General features: G+C 43.3%; 2 protein-coding genes and 1 long non-coding RNA gene across 3 annotated transcripts in view; 1 reads left to right on the forward strand and 2 right to left on the reverse strand.

Moving 5' to 3' along the window:
• ZBTB11 (zinc finger and BTB domain containing 11) overlaps nucleotides 1-11,673 on the reverse strand; it is a 31,679-nt gene extending 20,006 nt beyond the window's left edge. The window contains exons 1-3 of the mRNA XM_004035990.5: nucleotides 7,273-11,673; nucleotides 2,754-2,989; nucleotides 1,907-2,138 (exon numbers count right to left, since the gene is read on the reverse strand). Coding sequence (XP_004036038.1) covers nucleotides 1,907-2,138; nucleotides 2,754-2,989; nucleotides 7,273-7,582 — 778 coding nt within the window. The 5' untranslated portion in view covers nucleotides 7,583-11,673. The remainder of the gene's footprint in view (nucleotides 1-1,906; nucleotides 2,139-2,753; nucleotides 2,990-7,272) is intronic.
• An 86-nt stretch (nucleotides 11,674-11,759) lies between these two features.
• RPL24 (ribosomal protein L24) lies at nucleotides 11,760-17,439 on the reverse strand. Its single transcript, XM_019023293.2, has 6 exons — nucleotides 17,297-17,439; nucleotides 17,107-17,182; nucleotides 16,443-16,553; nucleotides 13,425-13,561; nucleotides 13,083-13,146; nucleotides 11,760-11,884 (listed from the first exon to the last, which is right to left on the reverse strand). Exons 1-6 carry the CDS (start codon nucleotides 17,299-17,301, stop codon nucleotides 11,804-11,806), a joined length of 474 nt encoding a protein of 157 aa, XP_018878838.1. The 5' UTR covers nucleotides 17,302-17,439; the 3' UTR covers nucleotides 11,760-11,803.
• LOC134758075 (uncharacterized) lies at nucleotides 14,384-15,879 on the forward strand. Its single transcript, XR_010132890.1, has 2 exons — nucleotides 14,384-14,509; nucleotides 15,521-15,879. It is a non-coding gene; the product is annotated as an uncharacterized lncRNA (long non-coding RNA).
• Nucleotides 17,440-17,757: the final 318 nt, after the last annotated feature.

Here is a 17,757-nt window from a genome sequence, read left to right on the forward strand (position 1 = left end):
CATGTTGTCCGGGATGGTCTCGAACTTCTGAGCTCAAGCAATCCACCTGCCTCAAAGCTTTGGGATTACTGGCATGAGCCACTGTGCCCAGCCTTATCTACTTAATATTTAAATCAAACATATTTTTAAAATAATGCCTATTTCACCTATGATTGGCTTACATAATACTTGCTGAACAATATACAAAAATATGCATATGGAATGAAGACTAAATGATGTATTATGTTGGAATATTAGGATGCTGTGCCATAGTTTTTTTCAGGCAGACATTTCATTTGCTATAAACTGCTGAGAAACCAGAAAAGAGCAACACTCATGCTTTCAGATGCATGAAATACAGGGAAAAAATTCCAAAGCAAACATATCAAAAGAATAACCTGTGATGGGTTTTTATATTCAGATGGCTCAGTGTAAGACGTATTTTCTCCTTTGAGTCACTAAACCCAGAAAAAAAAAAAAAATACCACTAATCTAGAATGTAATGCCAACTCTAAGCTCCAAAAAGTTTTTGCTCATATGTACACCCCCTGAGCCTAGGCTAGTTCTTTGTATGCAGTGGATGCTTAATAAATATTTATTTATATAGAGAAAGCTATTAGTGCTTTTTTTTTTTTTTTTTGAGACGGAGTTTTGCTCTTGTCGCCCAGGCTGGAGTGCAATGGCGTGATCTCAGCTCACCGCAACGTCCACCTCCCAGGTTCAAGCGATTCTCCTGCCTCAGCCTCCCGAGTAGCTGGGATTACAGGCATGCGCCACCGTGCCCAACTAATTTTGCATTTTTAGTAGAGACAGGGTTCCTCCATGTTGATCAGGCTGGTCTCGAACCCATGACCTCAGGTGATCCGCCTGCCTCAGCCTCCCAAAGTGCTGGGATTACAGGCAGGAGCCACTGCGCCTGGCCGTTATTATTGCTTTCTATAAACATAAAGCCACTGCTAAGGAAAAATGTATCTTCCCAGAAGAGGTAGGACTAAAAACAATAAAGCATAAAAGGATAAGTGGTTAAATAATTAAGAATTTACATACCTGGATAAAGTCACTTTTTTGTTTCAAAAAGGAAAAAATATTTCAAAGTGATTTAAGTAATTCAAAAGTTACAGCAAGTTTTATATGATGAGAAAATGTATAAATAATGCTACCTATTTTAATTCTCCCTAAATTTTCATTTGATGACTCATAAGCCAATATATAAATTCTAGTGAAGCCAAAAGAAAGTTGAACTATTTATTTACAATAATGATACAAACAAAAAACAAACCTGGAATTTTGACTTTTCTATATTGATAATTTGATTATTGAACTTAATACACTCTAAGGATTAATCTTTAAAAACCAAAAGACTTATAAATTACTCTGTAATTACATGTCCCACAAAATAAGACATAAACAGTCAATTTTTATTTGCTTTTTATTTTTAGAGGCAGGGTCTTGTTATATTGCCCAGTCTGGAGAGCAGTGGGTATTCACAAGTACAATGACACACCACAGCCTGGAACTCCTGACCTTAAGCGATCCTCACATCCCAGCCTCCCAAGTAGGTGGGACTACAGGCGTGCACCACCACACCTAACTTAAACAATCAATTTTTAAATAACATATTCATTTAATGTAATAATTTTGTTGCACTTATGGATTTCATTCAAACCGTTTTTAACAGTTTAAATCCTAGAAATTCTTTTTCTGCTATAATTGTCTCACTTAAGACGTAGTGAAAGGAAATGACACCCTTTTCCATAACTCTACCACAGAAATCTTGCTAAAAAGAACCTTTTCAGTACAGCTTAGTCTACTGTTGTCAGTGGGCTTCTCTTACTTTGGCATAAAGTCCGTGTGTGGAAGACACACATATCCCCCTCTTCTAGAATGTCATTACAAACAAAAAGCAAGAGTAATAGAAAACCCTTACCAGAAAGATCCACCACAGCCTCATGACTGGAAACAGCTCCTTTCTCAATAAAAAGATCTCGAAAATACTCGCTATTTGCTGACAAAACAGATTTATGAGCTTTGTACTCTTCTCCTTCAATTAACAAAGTAACATCACAGAACTGGTTGGAAAGTCTCTGTTCGTTCAGCTGTTTTAAGACAGCCTGACAATGTTTTGGAGAAGAACGTTTTACCACTCCTTTGGTGTCAACCTGTCAAAATAAGTTTGAGAGCAGGAGTAATATATTACCTGTATTTTTTACCCTTAACAAGCTTTAAAACAAGACACATTACATATTACCTTTTACCAGGTATGAATAATTTGATATTTTCTTTGTTACCTATGTATTTAAATAAAAAGATATGTTGTCCTATCCTATTTTCTGCCATGTTCATTCTACCTCACCTAATGAAAATCTGTATCTGGCTGCCTCTTCTTACTAATCAGAAATATGATGATGTATGAAACTGATGCAGGTGAAAAACAAAGACCTGGCCAGATTAATTTTACCTTGGGGCGTAAACTCAGAGACTGCTTCCAGAAATGTAAATCTGTCTACTTGTACCAATATATCATCACAAAAGAAGGGAGGGAGGATAATTAACAACAAACCAACAGGTAATTATTAATAAGTTCATTCTGAAAAAATAACAGGAACATTTATGATAAATGAAGAGGCAGTTCAGCTTATATAACAACACGGTACATTGCCATTTTGTCTTATTCAATAAGCAGTCTTAGTGGTTTGAGAAAAATAAGTCACCAAGGCTGCAAATACTAGTACACTAGTTACAAATCTTAAAGCTGACTGGAGAGTACCACTTACAAACACAAGTTCATGTTTGGATACTGGCTTCTTTTTTGCAGGCTTGGATGCTGTAGTTGGAGATGAAGTAAAGTTGCTCAGGTCATCTTCCGATTCATTACTTTCTTCTCCAGATTCAAGGTCTAGTCCCAATTCTTCCAACATTTCTGAAACATCTGATATTGGACGGGATCGATCTAGTTTCTCCTGGCATTTGCTACACTGTTTAATGTAATCTTTGACTTGCTTCAATATACCTACAATGAAAATATTGACAAGTCAAATTTAATACTGTTAACTGAAAACAGAATATATTATTTAGTCTGTGCACATTAACATGTTTCAGTACATATGTGCAGACATTCATATCCCATAAAATATGTAGAGTTTATTAGAATGTAAAATATACTTTTTTCTCAAAAAATATAAAGTTATAAATGATGTTCTCCTGCTGAGGTAATTTATTTATTTATTCCCAGTTATTTGTTTCTCTAATCATAAGATGACTATATAGCTCCACCCATTTTCATGTGAGTTGCAATGTTTTCACGCAAGAGGAACTATATGAAACTGCCAATATTCACCTGTTTTTGACCTACACAAATTAACAATTTAGGGCATGATGGCGCACGCCTGTAATCCCAGCTACTCTGGAGGCTGAGGCAGGAGACTCACTTATAACCCGGGAGGCGGAGGTTGCAGTGAGCTGAGATTGTGCCACTGCACTCCAGCCTGGGCAACAGAGCAAGACTCTGTCTCAAAACAAAACCAAACAAATTAACAATTTAATATGGCTCAAGCTAATACTTCTCCACCCCAGTGACATTAGGCTTGACCGTGTGATTTGATTTGCACACATGTGATGTGTACCGTATCTGAACAGAACCTTAAGAGGTACTGAGTATTTTGCACCAGTTCTCTGATCTTTGTCCCCTCTCACAAAGAACAGCAATGTCCCAGAGGGATGTTGTTCTTAAACCTGAATTTCAGATGAAAAAAGCTGAAACCAATCTGTAGCCTGGAACAGGACTACTACAAAACTTGTAATGAAAGTTTAAAATAAATCTTTTGTTTTTGAAAGTTATGAGATTTTAGGGTTGTGTGAAATAGCATACACAATCTAACAAAAGTTGATTATATACAAGCCACTCACAAAAGATTTTGAATTTCAACTTCCAGCTCCCAGCATGCTAGGGTAGGGGTGAGGAGGCAGGGACAAGGCTTTATGTATATGTACACACATCCCACTATCATCCTTGTAAGAGAACAATTAATTCCCATTCTATACAAAAGGAAAATAAAGCCCTAAGAGGTATGTAGCTTGTCCAAAGTCACATCTAGTAAAATGGCAGAGCTAGGCCTCCAGAAGTCATGGGATTTTTGGTATATTATTCTACTTACACAAGAGCACGCCTGTCCATTCCTAGGGCAGAAAGTTACCCCCAAATCTTCAAATAAGTACAAATGAAAAGGTTATGAGGTAAAATGATAGCGGTATAGAGAATATTCCTGAAAAGTGTTTTAAAATGTCGAATTATACAAAGCTCCTTAAACTTTTTTTTTTTTTTTTGAAATGGAGTCTCTCTCTGTTGCCCAGGCTGGAGTGCAGTGGTGGGATCTCGGCTCACTGCAACCTCCGTCTCCTGGGTTCAAGTGATACTCCCACCTCAGCCTCCCGAGTAGCTGGGATTACAGGCGCCCGCCACAACACCCGGCTAATTTTTTGTATTTTTAGTAGAGATGGGGTTTCACTATTTTTGCCAGGCTGGTCTCAAACTCTTGACCTCAAGTGATCTGCCCGCCTTGGCCCCCGGAAGTGCTGGGATGACGGGCATGAGCCACCTTGCCTGGCCACCAAGTTCCTTATACTTTCAATCTTCAAATAGTATTCAAGCAATATTTTCCAAATTGTATTATGTCCCACACTGATTATAAAAGTATACACTGAAGTCATAAATTCAGAAAAATTTTAGCTATATGCAATTGACATTATTAGAACCTCTGACTTCTACGGTGAAGAAACCTGTTTAACCTAGGAATTTGTCAAATTTATGGATTCACAGAGACTTTTTTTTTTTTGCAGAACATAAACAATGGGGCTTGGGGCGTGGCTCACGCACTTTGGGAGGCTGAGGTGGACGGATCATTTGAGGTAAGAAGTTCGAGACAAGCCTGGCCAACAGAGCAAAACACAAAAATTAGCTAGGTGTGGAGGCACGCGCCTGGGTGACAGAACAAGACTCTGTCTCAAAGAAAAAAAGAGAAGAAAAGAAAGAAAGGAACAATGGGTTCGAGTTAAATATAACTTTATCAAAAAAGCATTTATATGAGTGTAGATTTAGAGACCAAAAGAGGTTGTATTGGCCGGGCACTGTGGCTTACACCTGTAATCCCAGCACTTTGGGAGGTCGAGGTGAGCAGATCACCTGAGCTCAGGAGTTCGAGCCCAGCCTGGCCAACATGGTGAAACCCCGTCGCTACTAAAAATAGAAAAATTAGCTGGGCATGGTGTAATTCCAGCTACTCTGGAGACTGAGGCACCAGAATCGCTTGAACCCGGGAGGCGAAGGCTGCAGTGAGCCGATATCGCGCCACTGCACTCCAGCCTGGGCAACAGAGTGACTCTGTCTCAATAAATAAATAAAATAAATAAATAAATAAATAAACATCGTCTCAGGTTTTTGCCTTTTAAGACACTGCACACTAAAAATTAAAAAAAAAACAACTGGATTATAATCACTCACAGATAATGAACTTAGAAAAAGGAAAATTCTGAACACAAAATACCACATAACACTGGGTTAAGAAAAGTGTGAGATCACAAACGTCAGCTGTGTGACTTTTGTTGTGTTATTTAATATCCTAGTGCTTTCAGTTTTTTCATCTGTAAAACAGATAGAGGCTGAAAAGGGAGGATCATCTGAGCCTAGGAGGTCGAGGCTACAGTGAGCTGTGATCGTGTCACTGCACCAAGCAAGACCCCCTACACTCGGTCTCCAAAAAAGGGAGATAAGTATTAAGGTTTTATGAAGGTTAAATAAATGTCAAGGGCTAACGACTACATCCTGCATATACAAGCTTGATCAATGTTACCTATAGTTACAATTATCATCTTTAACAAATCCTGAAGTATTAAATCTGAGACATTTGTTCAACAAACTAATGTCTACCCAAACCCATCCAAACAAAATGCACTGATTACTTCATTACCTCATAATTTAATTTTTGCATTTGTCTGTCCTTATAGGAATTTAATTCAGATATTGGTTTAAAGTGGAAAATAAATGGAAGAGTTTGACTATCCAATAGTTCGTAAACGAATAAACTTGATGATGTTTATAAACCGAGAGGAACTTTAGAAACTATTCAGTAATTTCATTATTCACAGACGAAGTAACCAAAACTTGAATGAAATAACTTTTCTGTAGCCATATGGAGAGTGACAGCACTGTTCCTAACAAACTTTCTTAAATGGGACTATAAACTATTAACTAATTCTGACAGTTTGAATATTCATTAACTGTGGAGAGTGAAGATGGTTAAGAAGCCAAGGACACTTGCTCTCCTCCCCTACAACTGGTTCCCAAGGAGTCAAGTAACTTCAGAGCTGTATTTTTTGACAATCAAAAAGTCACAGTAATCGTACCTTTTCTGCGTATATACAATGCTACACAGTTCCCAAACGCGTTTTTCACATCATTAGGGGAAAGATTATTAAAACATTCAGAGTTACGAATATCATGCTGGGTGCCGTGGCTCATCCCTGAAATCCCAACACTTAGGGAGGCCGAGGCGGGAGGATGGCTTGAGGCCAGATGGAGACCAGCTTGGGGAACGAGGCGAGACCCGTGTCTACTCAAACACCCCGCCCCCGCAAAACCAAACAACAAAAGCAGTAACTGATCTGTTTTACATTTACTTCTTGTTCTTAAAAAAAAAAAAAAACGCTCAAGGCGATTTCTCAATCACTCCTTATCACTTCTGCAAATAATTGTATTATTCCTTATTTACGCAGCAGCGGCAAAATTTGAGGAACACTAGCGAATGTGTCCAGAGCAGCTCATACTCGCTCGCCAAAACCCAAGCGCAGCACTAAAGAAACGGGAGACCCGGCTTCGGGTGACTCGTCCCTCCCTCCAAACGTCAGCACAGTCGAAAACGTGCACCCCGCAGCCTCCACTGCCGCGAGCCAAACGCCACCTCCAGAGGGCCGGGGCCTCAGCCTCAAGGGACCGCCCAAGGAGGCGGACCTGGCGCAGCCCAGGCGTCCGGCCCCTCCCCGCGGCTGGCCCGGCCTCCGGGGAAGCCCCCTTGGTCCCACCCAGGGCCAGGGCCCGCCCCCAGCTTCGCCGGCCTCCTTCCTGTGGGAAGTGCGGCTCCTTTCGCGTCCCCCACCCTCTCGGCTCCGCCTGGCAGCAGCTCCGCCGCCCAGAGGCGTCCGAGACCCTCCGACTCGTGGGTGCGCAAATAGGCCTCGCCAGCGAGCCTTGCCCAGGCAACGAGTCGCCAGCCCGCCCCCTCGCCGCGGGCCAGGTCTCACCTCGCCACCAGTACGTCTTCGACAGGTAGTGCCAGGTCTGATGCCGGGTGTGGTGAGTGCCGCCGGGACCCAGGTGCGCCGCCTCGATGAGGTCCCGGCGTCGCTCCGGCTGCAGCACCACCTCCAGCTCCGCGAAGGTCTTGCGGTGCCGCTGCCGCCGCTGGTAATACAGAGTCCCGCCGCGCACGACGTAGCAGGCGGCAGCTTTTCGGATTTTACGCTTGACATTGCCCTCGGTGCCCGGCGCGTACGGCTCGCGCTCGTTCGTCAGGTAACGCAGGATGGCCCGGTAGCTTTCCTCGCTTGACATCGCGGACCGCGGCTCCCTGAGGGCGCCTGTCAGGGACAGGTGAGGAAAACGGCCCACTACCTACGGGCGGCTGCAGGAGGAGCGGCGACACCGTAGGGAGAAACGGCTGCGACTTTGGCGAGCGCTCTTCGACGGCTCCCTTAGTCCGAAGGAAAAACGGGCGAGTTGGTAACGAGGGGGAACTGCACTTCTCCAGCGCGCGGGATCCGCTGGCGACTGACAAAATGGCTGCTGCACCACCGGAAGTGACGCAAGCCAAGGGCGGGGACTGAGCCCTGATTGGAGCGCACTCTCGTTTTCTGGCTTGATGGAGCCGATCCGGTGACGTCAGGACTGCGGGTGGACATTTTGGAAGCGGGTAGACCCTTCACTGCAGTTCGAGGGGGTCTTTAAGCAGACATCTTAAGTCCTGGCAGTTTCTCTTTTCATTTTTCCGTTTTCCACGCTTTCTGAGGAGCCACGTGTAGGGGGAGCTGGTGGACAGTTGAGAGTTCATCCGAAACATCCAGAGGGTTAGGAGTCCGTTTTTACGTTTGAGACTCCCGACATCATAAAAGCATATTTTCAGGCTTCTGGAAAAATTAGTCTCTTGACACGGGACCAGAGACAGCCCATTCACATGGAAATTTAGATTCCAGTTAACAGTTACAAAATTTTCAGTGCCTCCCTCAGTGATGAGTTATTGTTTCTAAACTTGCACCTGCTAGCTCCAGACTACTCAAGGAAGAGTCGAGATTTTTCTGGAATTATCAGCATATATAGTCAATCTTACTGCGAGTGGAAAAAGGGGTCGGTAACACTATTTTAAAGCTTTATTTACATATATTTTTACACAAACGTAGGGGAAAAGGTTCTCCATTTTGCACCAAATATATATGAGGGTGCAAGAAGGGGAGCGGACTTGAGCTGCGTCTCCCAGTGCGTGCTGAGGATGGTAATACGGGTATTTAGCTGGTAATCCCGGAGCAGCGACCCCCGTCACCCTTTCCTGGGACGAATCTGCAGCGCTCACAGGAGCCCAGGGCTGACATCCCTCCTCGGGGACTGGGGTTGGAAACTGTCGCCGCTTTGCTAAAGCCAGAACATTTCAGGCCGAGGGCTCCAGCTGCAGACACGGCCTAGTACACTTCTCCACCGGGGGGTCTGTAGTCTCTGGGTGAGGCCCTTTGACGCTACTAGAAGTAGCTGACGGGCAGACAGGTGAATACAGTAGGCTCGAAAACAGAATCATACAGCCAGCCTCTGGTGTTAGGGGCGTGTTTTTGTGTGTGTGCACACGCAGTAATTCCCGGATGGCCCGGACATCCTTGAAAGATTCCAGGTGCGGGGACATGAGCTCTCAAGGCCCAGAAGAAAAAAGAAACTACCAGGCTTGGGATCTACTTAGTTGCTGAGTTTGCCACTATAGCTCAAAGGAGGAATTTAAAAATGGAGATGCACCTCTTTCCCCCATGGGGTGGGGCAGTGAGAGCAGAAGACCAAATGCACCCTCTGCGAACCCAGGAGGCTGGTCTACGTGTCAGGCCAACCCCACTCTCCTGTCATACTGTCTTTAAATATTTTGGCCGGGCGCGGTGACTCACGCCTGTAATCCCAGCACTTTGGGAGGCCGAGGCGGGCAAATCACGAGGTCAGGAGATGGAGACCATCCTGGCTAACATGGTGAAACCCTGTCTCTACTGGGCCTGAAGTCCCAGCTACTGGGGAGGCTGAGGCAGGAGAATCGCTTGAACCCGGGAAGCAGAGGTTGTAGCGAGCCGAGATTGTGCCACTGCATTCCAGCCTGGGTGACAGAGGGAGACTCCGTCTCAAAAAAATAAAAAAACTAAACATTTTAAGTTAATCGATATTTAATATTAAACATTTAATATATTAAGTGAATACATTCAAATCTGCAAACAATACAGCTAGGTTGTAGAAGAGTTAAAAAAAATCCCTCCACTCAGTTTTTGCCAAAACACCACCTGTAAGCACTGAGAAGCCTACTGATGCATGCATTATCCTTTGGGCCAATAGAAACAAACGTTTTAATAAAATGCTTTCCCAGTGGTCAAATTGTCTTCCTGAGTAAAGCTAAACTTGCTGTAGTGAGAACAGGTAGTGTTTATTTCTAGCTTCTTCTGGGTCCCAGGTTACCTAAGACCCAAGGGTAATGACAATCGGCAGCTCCACTTTATTAAAAGCCAACATTTAGCCCAGACATTTTATTCTCCAAAAATTAGCAAGCATAGCTTTACATTCAAGTTGGGTATAATGACTTTATTTTCCCAGTAATTCCCTAAATAAAACATTATTACAAAAAATGACTCTTCCCAGTGCAAAATCTTAACATTTTGTTTTTATGAGCAAAAGCCTGTATTTTACATATTTTTTTTTTTTTTTGAGACAGAGTCTCGCTGTCGCCCAGTTGGAGTGCAGCGGCGCGATCTCGGCTCACTGCAGGCTCCGTCCCCCGGGGTTCACACCATTCTCCTGCCTCAGCCTCCCAAGTAGCTGGGACTACAGGCGCCCGCCACCACGCCCGGCTAATTTTTTGTATTTAGTAGAGACGGGGTTTCACCGTGTTAGCCAGGATGGTCTCGATCTCCTGACCTCGTGATCCGCCCACCTCGGCCTCCCAAAGTGCTGGGATTACAGGCGTGAGCCACCGCGCCCGGCCTACATATTTCTTATATTGATTTTAGTTTACATTTTCAGGTTCTCAAAAGGACTTACTCATTTTACCTATAACACTTGGACGTCTGAATGTAACATGCACTAGAAAAAAAAAAATTCTATCACCTTGGATAGGATAGTGATGGAGGAAAATGTTGACATTGACTATATACCCTCACCTAGTATTCTGTATAAAATCATGTTTCCCTAAAGAGGACTCTGATTTGTCCAGTTGCATCCTTGCAACTTGGCACAGGTTGGCAGGTAAAAATGACCTTTCTGTAGAAGTAGAAGCCTATTCTTCACATGTAAGTTTTGATTACTACTATTTTATCACATCTTAAATATATAAATCTCAGGCTGGGCGTGGTGGTGCACGCCTGTAATCCCAGCACTTTGGGAGGCTAAGGCAGGCAGATCACCTGAGGTCGGGAGTTCGAGACCAGCCTGCCCATGAAGAAACCATGCCTCTACTAAAAATACAAAATTAGCCAGGCATGGTGGCACATGCCTGTAATCCCAGCTACTTGGGAGGCTGAGGCAGGAGAATCGCTTGAACCCAGGAGGCAGAGGTTGCGGTGAGCTGAGATTGTGCCATTGCACTCCAGCCTGGGCAACAAGAGAGACTCTATCTCAAAATCTCTTGAGTATCAGTTTATTCAGACATTTTTGTAATTTAACACAGCTCTGGCATGCCCCCAGCTCAACAAACTACTCTGGGAATTTAGCTAAGGATACTCTTTATTCAAGCAGTAGTGCTTTTCATTTAGACATTACTTTCTGAAAGCAAGAGTAGATTAATACAGCTGAGAGTTTTTAGCACCTTCAACTCAGCTATTAGCAAATGGTAGGCGAGATACCAATGACTACAAGCAAACCAATATAAACTACATTTGCCTATCATGGGAAAAGGTAATTTAAGAAGAAAATCATTTAAAAAGTACTTTTGTTTTTTGATACAGGGTCTTGCTGTCACCCAGGCTAGAGTGCAGTGGCACGATTTCAGCTCACTGCAGCCTTGACCTCCCTGGCTCAAGCGATCCTTCCACCTTCCACACTCCCAGCTTCCCAGCTGGGACTATATACACTCTCCACCATGCCTGGCTCACTTTTGAATGTTTTTGTAGAGATGGGGTTTCGCCATGTCACTCAGGCTGGTCTTGAACTCCTGAGCTCAAGTGATCACCTGGCTTTGGTCTTACAAATGCTGGGATTACAGGCATAAGCCACTGCACCAGCAACATCCTAATACTTACAGCAATGTAACCAAAAAGTTAAGGCAATTAAGTTTTTGTAATGTGCCCTATACACCCCAGCCAAGCCAAGATAGCATCTGACCTTACCCATCTTACATTATTTTGCTTAACCTCTCTCCAACAAAGAAGTTAACTTTATAGGATGCATTATTCCTGAGCAATAGACTTTTTCATAAAATACCTACGTCTTACATTCTTTATTAGGTCACCTATGACCGTGTAAAGTCCAACATGCCTGTTACAAGAAAAAAAAATCCAGCACAACCTAGAGTTATAATCCAATCTTTATTTAAAAATCTAATCTGCCAGTTTAGCGTTTTCCACCAACTCGGGGAGCTGAAACTTTCACAGGCTTCACAATCTTTTGCTTAGGTGCTGCCTTTGTAGGTGCCTGTAAAAAGATAACGTGATATTACTCCACAAAACTTTTGTTACCCTATTATTACCCATCTCTCACATCCAGATTGTTTATGTAGCTTAGATCACTTTCTTAGTAATTTAACTGCATTCCTAATGCCAATCTTTTAATGTGACTACCCTTAAATATTTAAAGCCCATCTTTACAATGAAAGACAAAGACTAAGATACCATCACAGACTGGAGGAAATGAGACACAACCAAGTGCAGTGTAGGATCCTGAAATGCATCCTAACAGAAACTCACAGAAAATATCTCAGTAACAGTACAGTGTTTACTCAGCTTTTCTCAATGTTATCAATGTAGATAACCATAGTAACTTTCAAAACCAGGCATGGTGCAGGGGCTCATCCCAACACTTCGGGGCGCTAAAGCAGGTGGATCCCTTGAGCTCAGGAGTTTGAGGCCAGCCTGGGCAACATGGCGAAACCATCTCAATTAAAATACCTATTAGCTGGGTGTGGTAGTGCTTGCCTGTAGTCCCAGCTACTTAGGGGCCTGAGTCAGGAGGATCACTTGAGCCCAGGAGGTTGAGGCTGCAGCAAGCCGTGATTGTGCCACTGCACTCCAGCTGGGCTACAGAGTGAGGCCCTGTGTTGAAGGGGGAAAAAAAACAAACAAACAAAAAAAGCCAACCTTTATTTTTCCCAGTTCCTAACAGTAACACATGCTTTGGCTTATGGAGAGGACCACCTCTCTGGAGACCTGAACCACTGGCCAAGTAATTGGTTACAAACATCACTTCCAATTGAGCCTTGCATTCAATACCTTAAAACTGAGAAACTTTCATTTATCACAATTTAGACTGAAAATAAATTTTCCAGCCGGGCTCAGTGGCTCACACTTGTAATCCCAGCACTTTGGGAGGCTGAGGTGGGCAGATCACCTGAGGTCAAGAGTTCAAGACCAGCCTGTCCGACATGGTGAAACCCTGTCTCTACTTTAAAAAAAAAAAAAAAAAAAATTAGCCGGGCGTGATGGCGTGCACCTGTACTCCCAGCTACTCCGGAGGCTGAGGCAGGAGTATCACTTGAACCCGGGAGGCAGAGGTTGCAGTGAGCCGAGATCAGATCACGCCACTGCACCCCATCCTGGGCAACAGAGCAAGACTCCGTCTCAAAGAAAATTTTCCTGTTGTATTGTTCAAGAAAGTAAAGAAACCCCATAATTACCTTAGCAGCAGCCATTGCAGTCTTTTTAGATGCTTGCTTAGCCTTTTTTGCTTCCTTAGCAGCCCTGTGGGGTAAAAGTAACTTAAGGCAAAAGCACTTTACTCCTTAGTGGTACAACTTATTATTAGGGTTAGACTGTACTGGACAAGTACAATGACCATATTCCTTCCTTCCCCACCTCCATTTATTTGTAGGCTAAATCCAAAGAATTTGTCAATAATTTTCATTAACCACCAAATCAGCTTAACATATATTAGACTATATGGTAACTTTAATTACTGAAGACCCAAACCTAAAATCCATCCCAATAGGTAAAATGCTCATAATGAAAGCATTCCTCACCTGATAGCTTGTTCTCGTTGAGCCTTTCTAACTTCAGGTTTCTGATTCCTCTTGGCCATTATATCAGCAAGAGATGCACCAGTAATGGCCCTCTGGAATTTGACTGCTCGGCGGGTTCTTTTCTTTTGAATTTCTTCCTGCAAAACAAAGATGAGGGGCACACTTAGGAACCTTCCTTCAAGAATTTAGAGGGAGGAAAAATTAAGTCTTTTAAGACAGGGCAAATGAAGTATTTTAAGATTCATATTTAACAAAAAATAATTCATATATTTGAAATAAAACATGTTTTCCACTTATGGATTAAGCCCTCTATTACAAATCCTAGCCATTTTTTTACTACCTTAAAAAGACACACAAAAAATTGAACTCTAAGGAAAATGGTTATTCCATGAACTGCATAGTAGTATAAATGAAGACTGTTTATACTTTTAATAATTTACTTATTGAAAAAAATTATCATATTCAGCTTTTTTAACTCAAAGGACTGTCACTAGGAGAAATAAATTAAGACAATGATTTGACAGGAGAGCCACCAAATGTCAGGTAGGATTTGTCTGAGAAGGTATTGTGGAATCTAACACTTTCTGTAGATTACTGGAAATCTACAGTGTTTATGAGAAAAAGATCTTGCAGTGCACCTTTAAGTCAAGAACAAAGTATATTCGAAAAGTTGTTTATTAAGGCACTGACATGCAAAATTACCTTAAAAACTTTTAACGAAAATAAGGCACATTGGTGGTTTACAGACATCCTAATTTTAAACTTTTTAGAAAGATGAAATCTTATTGTTTCTACAGTAAAATGGCATTTTTCTACAGTAAATGGCAGTATTTACCTGTTTAATATTCTTGTCTCAAACGAACACTTAAACATTTTTTTTTATTGTGGTAAAAATGTAAAGTTGACAATTTTAACCTTTTGGTTTTTCTTTTTTTTTTTTTTTTTTTTTTTTTTTTTAAGACTCAGCCTTGCTCTGTTGCCCAGGCTGTAGTGCAGTGGCATGATCTTGGCTCACTGCAACCTCTGCCTACACCTCCGGGGTTCAAGCAATTCTGCCTCAGCCTCCTGAGTAGCTGGGATCACAGGTAACCGCCACCACGCCCGGCTAATTTTTGTATTTTTAGTAGAAAACGGGTTCCACCATGTTGCCCAGGCTGGTCTCTAACTCCTGAGCTCAGGCAATCTGTCAGCCTTGGCCTCCCCAAGTGGTAGAATTACAGGCGTGAGCCACCATCCCCAGCCTGTTTTCTTTTTAAGTAGAAACTGGGGTCTTCACTACTATGTTGCCAGGTTGGTTTCAAACTCCTGGGCTCAAGCTCAAGGGATCCTCTTGCCTGGGCCTCCCAAAGTGCTGGAATTACAGGCGTGAGGCACTGCACTAGGCCCATTTTAACTTTTTTTTTTTTTTTTTTTTAAATGGAGTCTCACCCTGTCACCCAGGGTGGAGTGCAGTGGCACAATCCCAGCTCACTGCAACCCCCACTTCCTGGGTTCAAGCTATTCTCCTGCCTCAGCCTCCCAAGTAGCTGGGACTACAGGCACCTGCCACCATGTCCGGCTAATTTTTTTTTTGTATTTTTAGTAGAGAGGGGGTTTCACTCTGTGGGCCAGGCTGTTCTTGAACTCCTGACCTGGTGATCCACTCGTCTCGGCCTCCCAAAGTGCTGGGATTACAGGCATGTGAGCCACCATGCCCAGCCTCATTTTAACTTTTTAAATTATAATTTAGCTGTGCAGGATGGCTCGCGCCTGTAATGCCAGTACTTTGGGTGGCCAAGGCAGGAGGATTACTTGAGCCCAAGAATCTGAGGAGAAATTGGGCAACATCGCAAAGATTTCTGTCTCCTCAAAATATATTTAAAAAATAGCTGGGCCATGGTGGCATGTGCCTGTGGACCACAGGGTAGGCGGAGGTGGGAGGATCACTTGAGCCCATAAGGTTGAGGTGGAGTGAGCTGTGATCCTGCCACTGCTCTCCAGCCTGAGCAACAGAGAACCTGTCTCAAAAAAAAAAAAAGTATAGTGGCCTTATGTACATTCATAGCACTGTGTAGCTATCACCATTATCCATCTAAATCACTTTTTTTTTTTTAAAGGTCTCCTATGTTGCCTCCAACAATCCTCCCACCTTGGCCTCCGGAGGAGCTAGAGTACAGCCACTGCCACCAAGCCCGGATTTGCTATGACACTGATGTACAAGTTATAGAGTCCCTGCTTTCAACTGTTTTAGGGTATAACTTAGAAGTGGAACTGCTGGGATAATTTTTATGTTTACACTTTTGAGAAAACACCAAATGGTTTTTCACAGCTGTTGCATATTTAGCAATGCACAAAGGTTCCAATTTCTCCCCATCCTCACCAACACCTGTAATTCCTGTTTTTTTTTTCTGAATAGTCACCCTAATAGGTGTGTCATATCCACTTTTAAGTTTCTCCTTCCTCTGAACTTTCAACATATTTTATGTCTGATGGCATTTATTTCTCACAATACCTAGAAAAGTCCTTCATCCAGAAGGTGTTCAGTAAGTATTCCCAAGCCTCCTGAATACTAGTCCTACCATGGCACTCAAACTTTTTCTCATGTATAACCCAGCTAAAAGGACACTTAACAAGGACCAGAAAAACCACTGTTTTTTCTAGTGAATGAACTAGTGTATGGTGGACTGGTTCATGGTCCACTGGCTATGTTAGGACTAATCCTGTAAATATTGCAATCAAAACCAAATTATGGTAACTTCTCAATTTCCTCCCACTGGAAAACTAAGCCCTTCCACCCTGCCCTATAACGCAAAGGTGCTTAACGTAATTTATCTGACTTTAAAATTTCAACTCGGTATTGCTGCTAGCCTAAAATACATAGAGACAGTTTATAATATCTTTTTCATTTCGCTGACGCTTTACAGTTTAAGAGCTCTTTCGCATACAGTCTGATTTAATTTTACAGAGCAGAAAACCAACGTTCAGAGAGCTTAGACAACTTAAGAGATAGCCCCCAACATCAAGGCGTATTCCACTTACCGACTGTCCCTTTTTGTGCTTCCTTCTGTAGAGGACAGTCCAGTTTATCTGCCGAGGATTCCTCTTGGAAAGGAAAGCCGACTCGCATTTCGCATTAAGAAACTGGAAAACCTAGAGTGACAAATGCAAAGGAATTACTATTTAACTATACAAAGTACAAGAGGCTGAGTAAGCTTGGAATCCTTAGACGATCAATATGCTAGTTCTGGCTTATCATTTTACAAAACTAAGGCCCACAAGGACCAAAAGGCTGTCACATAACTGGCAGGTAACTGTGTCACACTATGAAGGTCCTTGCGTTTAGTCTTTTCTCGAGAGCAGCAAATCTAAGGTCATAGCAAAGGACAGGGTGGTGCGTCCTTCTGGGAAGCATTCTGCTCTTGTCCGTCCCAGGATTCCAAGGGGTACCTCCGTACCTCAGTTATTTCCCTTACACCGGGACATCAGTTACATAAACCCCTCCTGATGTCCGACCTGGCTCACAATAAATAATCAACACTGGTTCACTTAGAGGTTTCTGGTCCTAACGACCAGTCCACAGAGCGTCCACGAAGACTTCCAGAGGCCAGTGGTGATGTGCAGAATAAACCCGCCTGAACCGAATTAAACCAGCCTTTCCTCCTCGGAGTACAAGAAGGTAGGTGAAGCCGACGCGGCTTTTTACCTTCCCGTCGGTCCTGGCGTAGCGCCTCCCGTGTCCGGGGTAGATCTTGTACCCGCTAAAACTGCACAGCTCGACCCTGCAACAAAAAGTGAAAGTCCATCAGGGAGGGTGTCTACAGCCATGCCAGGGACGACAGAGAGGCGTTCTGCCCGAGGATGTAAGCGGATTGGGAACCACGGGTCGTGCTTACTTCATGGCGACAGCTCCACGAAAAGACAAAAGATGGCGAAAAGAAAGAGAGAATCATGGGAAGAGACCTTATAAGGTCGCTGCGGGGATGGGGGCCGGAAATCTCCTCCCCAATATCCTTCGATGTTCCTGGCCCTCCTTGATGACGTAATCATCGCGAGGCGAAAGATCTCGTTTTCCCTGACGGCTGACTTCCTCTGGCGCAATTCATCCAGAGGCTGCTGGAGGGTTCTCGGGCCCAGAGGGCCTGCCAAAAAGGCAGTCAGACAGTTGGTTTATGAGTCATTCTGTCTCTGTCTCTCCTCTTTTTTTTTTTGAGACGGAGTTTCGCTCTTGTTGCCCAGGCTGGAGTGCAGTGGCGCAATCTCGGCTCACCGTAACCTCCGCCTCCCAGGTTCAAGCGATTCTCCTGCCTCAGCCTCCCTAGTAGCTGGGATTACAGGCATGTGCCACCACGTCCGG

This window comes from Gorilla gorilla, chromosome 2 (assembly GCF_029281585.2).
Source record: "Gorilla gorilla gorilla isolate KB3781 chromosome 2, NHGRI_mGorGor1-v2.1_pri, whole genome shotgun sequence".
NCBI classification, from domain to species: Eukaryota; Metazoa; Chordata; class Mammalia; order Primates; family Hominidae; genus Gorilla; species Gorilla gorilla.